Genomic DNA, 11,857 nt, shown 5'->3' on the forward strand with positions numbered 1-11,857 from the left:
CTTGTAAAGTTGAGCCTCTGCCCCACTATGGGTTGCTGGTAGAGCCTTTGGAGAGGGAAGGAAGTGATATCTGCCACGAGGTTTGTGCAGGAAGGCAAGCCGGCAATGGATTCTTGTTTTGAGTGCCAGACAGTCCCTAGAAAAGCCTTTGTAGAATCATAAAGTTGGAAGGGACCTTAAGGGTCATCTAGCCCAAGCCCCTGCAATGCAGGAATATGTAGCTGCCCCATATGGGAATTGAACCTGCAAGCTTGGCGTAATCAGCACCATACTCTAGCCAGCTTTGTGTCAGTATGCAAGAGGACGCCACCCTTTTCGGTTTTTAATTTATTAGAAAATTGGCAATACAGAGTAACATGGCTCAGTGGGGTAGAAAAAGAGGGTCTAACAGAAGCAAGCAACCCACAGCAGGCCTTGATCCCATCCCACCCTCTCCAAGAAGCCCATTCAAGAATTGTCTCCCAACTCCAGAGATTGATTCTTGCTGAACCTTCTTACAAAAGAGCTTCTGTCTCTTAACATTCCTCTCCCAGAATGGGTGTAAGTATAATGTAGGCTCAGTAGGCCATTATTTCCCATACGGATGCCCACAAAACTATCAAGTGCTTCATTACAGTCCTCTGTCAAAGTCATTAAGCTTGTTGGAACCTCGGCAAGGCGCTTTAATTGCTCTTGCTGTCTCCAGAGGGTAAGTGTTTGCATGTGCTCAGCTGTCTAGGCTAAAGCCCTAATTAACCTTCTTAATTGGATGCTCCTGCGCTTCCCATTTTAAGCTGCTGCATGCACTTGTACTCTGCTTCGTACCGATTTTGTTGCTTTGCTAACTGCTTCACCTTTGCTTGGTTCCATGGGGACAGAGCTCCCCTTGCTTTGCCATCAGGCGCATTTCATGCCACTCTTTTATAAGGTAGGAAGGCTGGGCCCTCATGATCAACTAGTGTATGGGGGGAGCAAGATTTGGGAGTTTTTCCAGGGGGTGTGGGATCAGGGAATGTGTTGAGAGCAGAAATCCCATCTGCTCAAAATCCCCCCTTCCCGCAGAAGTGGTTTCTGATTTTAGCAGAAGTATGTTCTTTTCTATAACAACACAAAGTTTTGCTGCTTTTTTTTTTTAACAATGCAGAAAGTGGAGATCTGGTGGGATTCGAGAATGGTTTGTTTGTCAAAATCTGAATTTTGAATTGTGGGGGCAATAGCATGGCCTTGCAGTGCCCATAGGCCTCTTCCTCTTATGACTGCCCCCTATAGGTCAGGAGGAGATGCTTTGTAACCAATGGCGTAAGTTCCTGTGCTGGCTGTGCAGGAGAGTGCTTAGAAGTACGGAAGGAGAACAAAGGAACAGTCCATTGGGGATGAAGTGGGTGCTCCACTGTTCAGTTTCAGGAGCCCAGATCTACAAGGGTAGAAGTGAGGGGCCCCAGGAGACTATTGTGGAGCGGCTGGTGCTGCAGAAAATCTACCCTCTGGACATTGTGAATGGAGTCTCCCACTGGAGCCGAAAGTGGCAAACCAGAGTAGAGCAGTGAGGGGCTGGATGCATGAGCTGCAGGGCTGTCAATGGGAGAGCTCTCATCATCAGAGCTGGAGAGTAGGTGTCTTTCTCGTGGATTGCCCCTTCCTTCCTTCAGTGCACCACCGTCGCTGTTCTCCCTGCAAGAAGTAGAAGAAGAAGAGGAGAATATTGTCTCTGAGGGCCAGATTGCTAAGGAATCAGTCCTGCTGGATGCATACTAAGATAATAGGCATTGGGGAAGCAGGGATTAGATGGTAACTTTCAGTCTGCAGGTATGGCTTTGTATTTCTGACTGTTCACCCCAACTTTCCTGCTGTTTTCTTTATGCCAAATAAGAGGAGATCTGTGCTTTTGGCTGTAGGGCTAATAAAAGCTTTGGAGATGCCATTTTGATCAGGGAAACAGTGCAGGAATGGGCTAGCCCATCTCTCCAGTACTGCTGCTCCAGTAAAATTCAAATGCGCCACCTACACAGTGCCTTTTAGGTAAAAATGTTTTTTGTATACCCTCACTACCCCCCTCTCTTTCCACTCTTTCCTTCCAGTTAATGATGCATTTAAAATTACTTGAAGAATGGAATCACTTCTGGTGAAACCCGCCTTAGCCTGAGCTGTGGTCATGCCCCAGTTACAGGTTGCATCTCACCAGTGTTCTGTAGTTAAAAACCAGAACATTTTGAACAAGCACATTCCCTTTCTGGAGGCTCATGATCTAAGAACACGGGGCATATCAAAAGAGAAGAGAAAAGAGAGAGCTTGAAGAAGGAAGCAGCCAGTTGTTAAAAAAATTCACTGGAACAAGCATGGCTACTACCGTGGTCCAAGAAAGTGTTTGCAGAAAAATTTAGGAGGAATATGGAGTTGATAGAGAACACAGTTTGTGAAGGCAGGGTGATTGGTGCCCACTTGGAGTGGAGGATGGGAGGCCAAGAGTAGGTGGAGTCAGAGCGAACAACAGGCAGATACCAATGGATCCTAGTTTTGACGCTATTCTCCTGCCCTCTGAGTTGTACAAGAACAGCACTTGAGGTTCATTCAGACTTCCTTTTGTGCTGTGCTTTCTAGGCACTGGTCTGCACTTAAAATGCTGCATCTGAGTGTCTTTGGGGGGGGCTTGTCGCAAAACCCACTCTTTACTGCTGAATAAGAGCAAACAACAATCCACAGAAAACCCAAATAACTGTTTGTTCCGATTCAGCAGTAAAGATCAGGTTTACATGGGGAAAGAGCTGGGGCAAAACAAAAAACCCGACACAGTGCTTTAAAGTGTGGGCCTGTGTCTCGAAAGGGCAGGGCAAAAGGTAATTATGGGTGAGCCTTCTGACTAAGGAGGAAGAAGCTGACAGCTGGGATCACCCCTGGCTGGCAGGTGGGGGCTGGCTTAGGTCAGACAGGTTGGTGGGGCAGTGCCCCCATTTGCTGTGCTGGACCAGCCTCCACTGATGCAAGGAGGTTGTTCTAGACAGAGAGAAGGACATGGCAGAGTTGGATTTGGAAAAAGGAGACCCGAAGGACTGATAGCAGATGGTTGTGTGTCAATCGAAGACTGAGAGGGAGGGGTATGTTCTGTGCCTTAAATGTAAGGGCAAAGGAACTCAAAAATGGACAGCGAGCAGAGATCAAGGGCAGAGAGGAAACTTTTGGGAAAGTGAGAAAAGGAGGCGGAGGCTACAGTAAGCAAGATATTTCTCAATGGTTTCTGTTCCAGCCCTTCTCGTAATCCCAAGGGTTCTGGTTCCCCCTGTCCCTTTTTCTGTGACTTCTAGTATCAGGGCTTCCTCCCTCCCTTCATCCCCTTCTGTGTTGGTAGGCAGCAGACAGCTCTGCACCTTCTTTTCGTTGAACCCACAAAGCCCAAAAACCCCACAAAGCCTCACCTCTCCTTGGTCTCGGCCGCACGGTCCCTCTGGCGCCGGTTCTTGAACCAGTTGCTGACCTGGGTGGTAGTCAGCCCTGTGGCTTCTGCCAGCTCCCTCTTCTCACGAGGGGATGGGTAGGGGTTGTGGATGTACCATTCCCGTAACACACTCCGAGATTTCTCCTGTATGAGAGCAGAGGGTGTTAGTTTTGCTTTGTCCTTTTCATTTAAGTCAAGGGTAGGCAACCTTTTCCCCCCTCAAGGGGTATATATCCGGAATTTGTTTCACCTGTTGCAGCACTCCCAAGTTGACATTTTCAGTGAGCCCATGAGCTTTCCCCCCTCAATTGCCATGGCCTTCTATGAATCTTTTCCTCCCGTCTATGTTTATTTGTTTAGATTATTATTATTAATCTGAATGTGCATTGTTGTACAATTGTAGCTACTAAAGGTGCTATGGTATAACATGAACGGCAGGGGGCAATAACATCATTCTCTCTTCATAGCTGTGCTCTTGACACTGAAGAGTTCTTTTTTTTGTAACCTTAGATATCATTTTGGGAAGTTTTATGGGTTGGTTGGATTTTTAAACCTCTAGGCAGTGAAACCTTGGGCAAGGGCAGAATTTGTGTTCATTTAAAAACCAGGGAGAAATATATTTGAAGGATGAGGGGGCACAACAAGCACCAAGCTTCCCTGTGAAAGTTAACTTCCTAGAGTTGCCACCTTCTTTCTTCCCACCTTTCCTGGCAGGGCTGCTGTGCCTTTAACAAGTTTCTGAGGGGCAGAATTTCTGCTGGCCAATTTCCCCTTGGCACACAGATGGGGAAAGCTGCATAAGTTGAACTCCTTCCTCTCACACAACTGTTAAAGCCACAGGAGACCTGTCCAGGGGCAGGAAAATTACGGCATCCCTAAAGTTTGCCTTCCTTTTCTTTCTCTCCCTACCCCAAACCTGTTTCCCCTTTTCGCTCCCTCCCTTATCACCATAACTCAAAGTCCACAAATGCTGTTTTTAATGCCAGTGAATACTGTTCTATTATGATGGCAGGTTAGGTAGCTCTCAGCAATATGTTGGCACTGTACTCAGTGTAGAAGTGACACTCCTCCCCAGGTGATGGGGTGGGATCCAAAGACAGGGCTTGAGAAGTCAAAAGCAAGGCGGGGGGAGCAGCAATGGGGGAGAATGGCACAGGAGTACTGTACCAGGTGGTAGGAAAGGAAAGAGAAAGTGAAATCTTGGTGCCCCAAGAAAAGCACTGAGGAAGAAGTATTTTTTATTTATGATGTACATATTGCTTTTCCAATCTTAAAGCTCCTTACATTAAAGAAATATATTTAAAATAATTTACAATAATGAATAGCAATGAAATTCCACTCCACCTCACCCCCCCCAAAAAAATAAATCCACAGCTTTACCCACTAAAGCTGTATCCCTTGGCCAATCGTATTCATCTTAGCAGCAAAAAGGCCACACCAAATAAACGGCTTTTGCACGACTGTCACCCAAAGGCCCTCGCAGCTGCTGCATCTTGCTTGGGAGTTCATTCCAGAACTTTGCGGGGACGAGAGATGCTATTGGCACGAAAGAGAAGAGTGGGAGGCTGCTGTGTAGCTTTATCATGTAACATGGCCAATACAGAGAAAGACCGAGCCCTGCCCCAAGGAGCGTACAATTGAAGCTTTGCATATGCTCCAGCGTTCCTCAGAAAATAGGGACAGCACAATGCAGACAACAGGGAGAAGAGGGAGGCAGCAGGATGACTAGGACAAGACAGGGTTACATATGGGACCTTCTCACCTGGGAATGAGGACTAAGGGGAATGGCTGCAGCAGAGGGTTATAGCATTTGCTTTACATGCATAAGATCCCAGTTCAATTCCCAGCATCTCCAGGCAGGGCTGGGACAGCCCCTGGAGAGCTGCTGCCAGTCAGTGTAGATGATGCTGAGCTACATGGACCAATGTTCTGACTTGGTATAAGGTTAATTCCTACAAAAAGGAGGTGACAGCAGCCACGAAATTAAAAGACGTCCGCTCCTTGGGAGAAAAGCAATGACAAACCTCGACAGCATCTTAAAAAGTAGAGACATCACCTTGCCAGCAAAGGTCCGTATAGTTAAAGCTATGGTTTTCCCAGTAGTGATATATGGAAGTGAAAGTTGGACCATAAAGAAGGCTGATCGCCGAAGAATTGATGCTTTTGAATTCTGGTGCTGGAGGAGACTCTTGAGAGTCCCATGGACTGCAAGAAGATCAGACCTATCCATTCTTAGGGAAATTAGCCCTGAGTGCTCACTGGAAGGACAGATCCTGAAGCTGAGGCTCCAATACTTTGGCCACCTCATGAGAAGAGAAGACTCCCTGGAAAAGACCCTGAGGTTGGGAAAGATGGAGGGCACAAGGAGAAGGGGTTGACAGAGGATGAGATGGTTGGACCTTGTTCTCGAAGCTACCAGCATGAGTTTGACCAAACTGTGGGAGGCAGTGGAAGACAGGAGTGCCTGGCGTGCTCTGGTCCAGGGGGTCACGAAGAGTCGGACGCGACTAAATGACAACAACAACACAAGAAGGAGGAGGATTTGAGGAGGGATTGGAAAGGGAGGAAGAGGAGAACCATAGAGTTGGAAAGGACCCTGAGGATCATATAGTTCAACCTCCTGCAATGCAGGAATATGCAGCTGTCCCATATGGGGATTGAACCTGCAACCTTGGTGTTATCAGCATGATGCTCTAACCAACTGAGTCAACCACCTAAGTGGTCTTGAATGGGGTTCCAGGGCAAGGAGGCTGCATCAGAGTGGGGGAAAGAGGCAAAGAGATGAGGGAGCACTTGGGGTCATTCAGGTAGGGGGAAAGAGCATGCGATGTAATGACCTGCCCAATGCACAATCCCATCCCCAGTGGGGCTGTTCTGAGCTGACTGAAGTGGACAAGTACGATAGTAATGAGAAGAAAGTTGCCGTAGACTTAGGCAATGCTTTTCTTCTAGAAAACAGGTGCTGGTACTGTTGAGTACCCCCAGAAATTCTTGAGAGTCCCATGGACTGCAAGAAGAACAAACCTATCCATCCTTAAGGAAATCAGCCCTGAGTGCTCACTGGAAGGACAGATCCCGAAGCTGAGGCTCCAAGACTTTGGCCACCTCATGAGAAGAGAAGACTCCCTGGAAAAGACCCTGATGTTGGGAAAGATGGAGGGCACAAGGAGAAGGGGACGACAGAGGACGAGATGGTTGGACAGTGTTCTCGAAGCTCCCAGCATGAGTTTGACCAAACTGCGGGAGGCAGTGAAAGACAGGAGGGCCTGGCGTGCTGTGGTCCAGGGGGTCACAAAGAGGCAGACACAACTAAACAACAACAACAAAACACCCAGAAAAAAAGCAGATGGCGCTTGCAATAATCCAAAGCAGGGGGAGTTCAGCTGAATGGCTACTTTGCCAAGCCAAGCCCTGAAAGTTTTCAAGGAACGATGTGCAGATTTTGTGCCTGCCGAAAAATGGAGTGTTTGGTGGCAGTTGTTTCTTTGTTTCCTGTATCTCCCTGACTGCCTTTTCAGTGAGATGCCTACCACGGAAGAGGTCTCTTCAGGGAGCCTTCCTTACCTTGAAACAATAACTGGTTTCCTCTCCGTCCCAGATGGTCCGAGGCAGGGGGAACTTGCGCCGCACCCTGTACTTGCCCACGGCTCCCAGCGGCCTCCCGCGCAGCTTCTCTGCCTCAATGTAATGAGCCTTGAGCCACAGTTGCTGCAGCTTGGGGTGGTTGTGCAGAGAGAACTGGTAGCTCTCCAGGATCTTATAGAGCTCCCGGAAGTTTCCCCGATGAAAGGCCACCACTGCTTTGGCCTTCAGGACGCTCTCGTTCTTGTGCAGGTGGTCGCAGGCCGGCAGCGACCAAAGGAAGCGCCCCAGGCGCTCGATGTTTCCCCCTTGCTGCAGGACCTCGCACACGCAGGCCACTTGCTCCTGGGTGAAACCAAAATTCATGGCGGAGAAGGGAGGGCTCCGCGGCTTAGCAGGCTTCACAAACCCAATACACCTCCAACAAGGAGTCCTGCATGTGCTGTCCTTTTGCAAAGCTCTGTGCGGCAGAGAACAGGAAGTGATCCTGCCTCTTTCAAAGAGGGAACCAGATACGTCCCATTAAATCTGGGGAGGGCAAGCCGAGCGGGAGGCAAGTCTGCCGCCCTCCGAGTTTCTCTCTGGGATGGCCATGTCAGCTTTCCCCTCTTGCCTTCTATGAGCCGTCGGGGCTCCCCTCTCCCTGCCTGCCTTCTGGCTCTAGAGACAGTCGCCCAGGGTAGATGTCTTGGGGGGTATCGGTTACAGGCTCAGCCCACGCAGGCTGCAGCTGTGGCCAGCCATTGGACAACTCCGCAAGGAGAGTGAGAGAAAGGGAGACTTTACCACCACCGTCACCCTTGGATGGAAAGCCTTTCTGCAGAGGGGTTGGCGGGATCTGGTAATGTGAGATGCCCCCTACAGAGGGGGGAATGAGGGGGCAAGCCAGAGAGGAAAGTCCCTGCTTTCTGCCCCTGTCCGCCTCTCCCTTTGTTTCCCCATGTCTGCTCCAGCCGGCCTGCTTGCCCAAACCTTTTAGGATCGCACCTTGTGCAAGGCTTCCTTGGAATGTGGGCTGTTGCTCCCATCCTGTTAAGCGAGTAAAAGGGACAAAAGAGCTAAGCAAGACCTGAAGTCAACTGCAACTGCTGGTTGGCAGCTTCTGAGACTTTGCTCTAAAATCATCTGCACACTTCCAAGCTTATTTTATTATAAGTGAAAGGCTACTTATCCTCAATGCAGCAGTTTTTGAACTAAGATTAATCCCTCTTATTTCTCCAGATGTTAAGCTAGCTTCTTTTTTTTAATATCCCTGCTTGTGAAACAAATTTGTTTTCAACTTCTTTCCACGGGTTGCAGTGAGTCTGCAGGAGAAAATTCTTTGTCTCTCCCTTTGTTCTTGGCTCTGCCAGGTGACAGATCGGCCCCCAAGCCAGAGCTCCTGCCGTCAGTGTTTCCTTTCCTTGCCCCCTTGCTCTTCCCATGTGGAGATCATGTTTCGCACCAAGCTGGCAGCCCTTTGCAAGACAAATAACCTGTTGCAAGACAAATAACAAGAGGCCTTGTGTCCCTGCTGGGTGAAAGCGTCATCCCGTATAACTAGGGAAGGCTGCAGAGAAAGAGAGAGACGTTCTGCTGCTGGAAGCTCCCTGGAACTAGATGGGCCATTAGCCTGATCCAGCCGCTCATGCAGCACAAAGTTAAACTTTGGAACTCGCTTCCACAAGAAGCAGTGAGGACAGTCAACCTGGATGGCTATAAAAGACAAATGAATGGATGAGAGGGCTATCGATGGCTACTGGCTACAGTTGGACGCAGCAGTGCTTCTGGTTGCCAGTTCCTGGAAACCATAGAAGGGGAGAGGTCTCTTGTGTTTCAGTCCTGCCTGCATGCTTTCCCCATCGTGGCATCTGGTGAGAGCAGGATGGGTTTTTTTTTTTATTTATACAGCCAGCTTTAGATCTACCATCCTCCCTAGAGCCATTTTACCATGGAGGCAGGATCAAGCTCCTTCTGGGGCAGACATCCCCAGTTGGCGAGTGGTCTGCACAGCCCAGGGAGTCCGCAAAACCCACCCAGGGGGTCCGTGGTGCCACTCACATAACAAAAACTACCACAGAGGGATCAAAAATCTCAAAAGGAGGCGGGCCCGTGGCTTGGCGGGCTTGGGGGCTGCAGTACTTTGCTAACTGGGAACCACTGCTCTAGGGGTCTTGCAAAGGGTTAACCTTGCCTTTTCCCAACCTCTCCTCCCCCCTTCCCACCTAATTCAGGAGGCAAGAAAAGCCCCCTAAATACTCCCACCCCAGACAGTCTTGCTTACACAGCCATCTGAGTAATACTATCCAACCTGGATCACCTTACTTCTTCCCAGCAATAAGGGGAGGTGGGGGGAAGCTTTGTTTTGGAGCTGAGAAAGCAGCTAGAGCACAAAACCTGCTCTCTGCAGAAAGCTAGTCAAAGAAGCCAGTGGCTCCGTTCCCACAGCCTCTTTTTTTTTGCCCCCAGAGAACCCATCAGCCTCTTGTCTCTCACCTCTGGGCACCAACTTGGATGGCTTTGAAAGAGGATTGGGCAAATTCATGGTGGGTACGCAGGTGGCGCTGTGGTGTAAACCACTGAGCCTTGGGCTTGTCGATCGGAAGGTCGGCGGTTTGAATCCCTGTGACGGGGTGAGCTCCCATTGTTCAGTCCCAGTTCCTGCCAACCTAGCAGTTTGAAAGCACGTCAAATTGCAAGTAGATAAATAGGTACCGCTCTGGTGGGAAGGTAAACGGTGTTTCCGTGTGCTGCTCTGGTTCGCCAGAAGCGGCTTAGTCATGCTAGCCACATGACCCGGAAGCTGTACGCTGGCTCCCTCGGCCCATAAAGCGAGATGAGCGCCGCAACCCCAGAGTCGTTCGCGACTGGGCTTAACTGTCAGGGGTCCTTTACCTTTACCTTTTTAAGGCTACCAGCCATGATGGTTGTGTAATGTTCTGCCTCCACAGTGACATCTGGTTAGCTGCTGGCCTGGGTGGCCCATTGGCTTGGTCCAGTATTCTTATCTTCTTAGGTTCAGGTCCTGCTTGTGGGAATCTGTTTGGCCGCTATGAGAACAGGGTGGAGGCATCCACAGGGCTCATTTTTCATCCACAGGGCTCATTTTATGCTCTGGAGTCTTTCTGTTGCTCCAGGCGGCCACCTAAACATTTGTCCCAAATAACCTGTTTCCTCCTGCTCATGTACTGTAAGAACATACACATACATGGAGGCCTTTGCCCACCTGGTGCTCTCCAGATACTTACCAAGGATAGTTCAAGCCTGAAAATGCTCCTTAAATACTGGAACAGTCCTTGAAGTGGAAATGTTTTGAGACCCCTGCGGAGAAACCCCCCGCCACCTCTCGCAATTGGCTTATGATGGGAATTCCCAACAGAGCTCAATGAAGGATGAGTACACGCACAGAGAGAGCTTTAAGATAAAATATATTTATATATATATAAAATATATATAAAAGACACACGTACACGTAAAAAAGGATATAAAAATATCTTGCAGAAATGATTGTTTCTCACAAACTGTGGAAAATAGGTGTGTAGCTGTAGTACCTGTTTGGGAAGTGTTGGGTTAGGAGACATTCAGATGGACAATCGAAACCCTCTACTCAGATCCCATCGCAGCAGTGGGGGGGAGGAACAGCGAGCCCATCCTTTTGCAGTAGGGAGGGGTATGATCCATGAGGCGCATCCCCCTCCCATTTCTTCGCAGCAAAACATGTTGATTGACACAGGCCGGGCAGCCCCAGCAGACAGCTGTTTTCAAATAGTGTACCATCCACACTCAGCAAAAAGCTTTGTGGGTACTGAGTGTTCCTGAAGCAGGATCCAGTTAGAATGGCCCCATTAAAAAAAGAGAGAAAGAAAACAAAAGCCAGAAATTTCTGCCCCAGAATTTCTGTCCTGTATAACTCCCTGCAGGGACGCGGGTGGCGCTGTGGGTAAAACCTCAGCGCCTAGGACTTGCCGATCGTATGGTCGGCGGTTCGAATCCCTGCGGCGGGGTGAGCTCCCGTCGTTCGGTCCCAGCTCCTGCCCACCTAGCAGTTCGAAAGCACCCCTAAGTGCAAGTAGATAAATAGGTACCGCTTTATAGCGGGAAGGTAAACAGCGTTCCGTGCGCTGCGCTGGTGCTGGCTCGCCAGAGCAGCTTTGTCACGCTGGCCATGTGACCTGGAAGTGTCTTCGGACAGCGCTGCCTCTTAAGCGAGATGAGCACGCAACCCCAGAGTCAGTCACGACTGGCCCGTACGGGCAGGGGTACCTTTACTTTTACAAACTCCCTGCACTGTTATCTAATGCTAAAAAGCCAGGGAGCTGCCTTAGGCCAATTCTGACCAAAAACAGCCTTCCAGGTACAGTGGTGCCCCACAAGACGAATGCCTCGCAAGACGGAAAACCCGCAAGACGAAAGGGTTTTCCGTTTTGGAGGTGCTTCGCAAAACGAATTTCCTATGGGCTTGCTTCGCAAGACGACAATGCCTTGGGAGTTCCTGCGGGTTCCCCCCCCTTTTTTCTAAGCCGCTAAGCCACTTATCAGCTGATCCGATCAGCAGATAAGCCACTAAAAGCCGCTAATAGCGCTAATCTGTCAATGGGCTTGTTTCGCAAGACAAAAAAACCGCTAGACGAAGAGAATCACAGAACGGATTCTTTTCGTCTTGCGAGGCACCACTGTATTACTGGACTACAACTGCCCATCATCCCTGACCACTGGCTGTACTGGCAGGGGCTGATGGGAGTTGTAGTCCAAAAGCATTTGTTTGCAAAGGCTGGTCTCCACTGACTGGCTCTCCAGGGCTTCAGACAGAGGTTTCCCCTAGCCTTGCCTGGGAAATGGATGTGGGGCTATTTGCAATGCATTCTGCTACAGACCCCACCCTGACAT

The 11,857-nt window shown here is 49.5% G+C and overlaps 1 protein-coding gene and 1 long non-coding RNA gene across 2 annotated transcripts; both read right to left on the minus strand.

Annotated features, from left to right (window-relative positions):
- Positions 1 to 364: 364 nt before the first annotated feature.
- Positions 365 to 9,160, minus strand: LOC310711794 (homeobox protein six1b-like). Its single transcript, XM_083514074.1, has 3 exons — positions 6,974 to 9,160; positions 3,390 to 3,553; positions 365 to 1,650 (listed from the first exon to the last, which is right to left on the minus strand). Exons 1-3 carry the CDS (start codon positions 7,355 to 7,357, stop codon positions 1,380 to 1,382), a joined length of 819 nt encoding a protein of 272 aa, XP_083370200.1. The 5' UTR covers positions 7,358 to 9,160; the 3' UTR covers positions 365 to 1,379.
- Positions 9,161 to 10,385: 1,225 nt separating this feature from the next.
- On the minus strand, positions 10,386 to 11,323 carry LOC310712745. Its single transcript, XR_014528977.1, has 2 exons — positions 11,250 to 11,323; positions 10,386 to 10,867 (listed from the first exon to the last, which is right to left on the minus strand). It is a non-coding gene; the product is annotated as an uncharacterized lncRNA (long non-coding RNA).
- Between the last annotated feature and the right edge of the window lie 534 nt (positions 11,324 to 11,857).

The sequence above is a fragment of the Podarcis liolepis genome (assembly GCF_965112155.1).
Source record: "Podarcis liolepis genome assembly, chromosome: 7".
Taxonomy (NCBI): Eukaryota; Metazoa; Chordata; class Lepidosauria; order Squamata; family Lacertidae; genus Podarcis; species Podarcis liolepis.

Coding starts and splice junctions, on each gene's coding strand:
- LOC310711794 (XM_083514074.1), bottom strand. CDS start 7,357: ATGAATTTTGGTTTCACCCAGGAGCAAGTGGCCTGCGTGTGCGAGGTC. Junction 3,554..6,973: donor AAACCAGTTATTGTTTCAAG/GTAAGGAAGGCT, acceptor GCTCTCATACAG/GAGAAATCTCGGAGTGTGTT. Junction 1,651..3,389: donor GCGGCCGAGACCAAGGAGAG/GTGAGGCTTTGT, acceptor TACTTCTTGCAG/GGAGAACAGCGACGGTGGTG.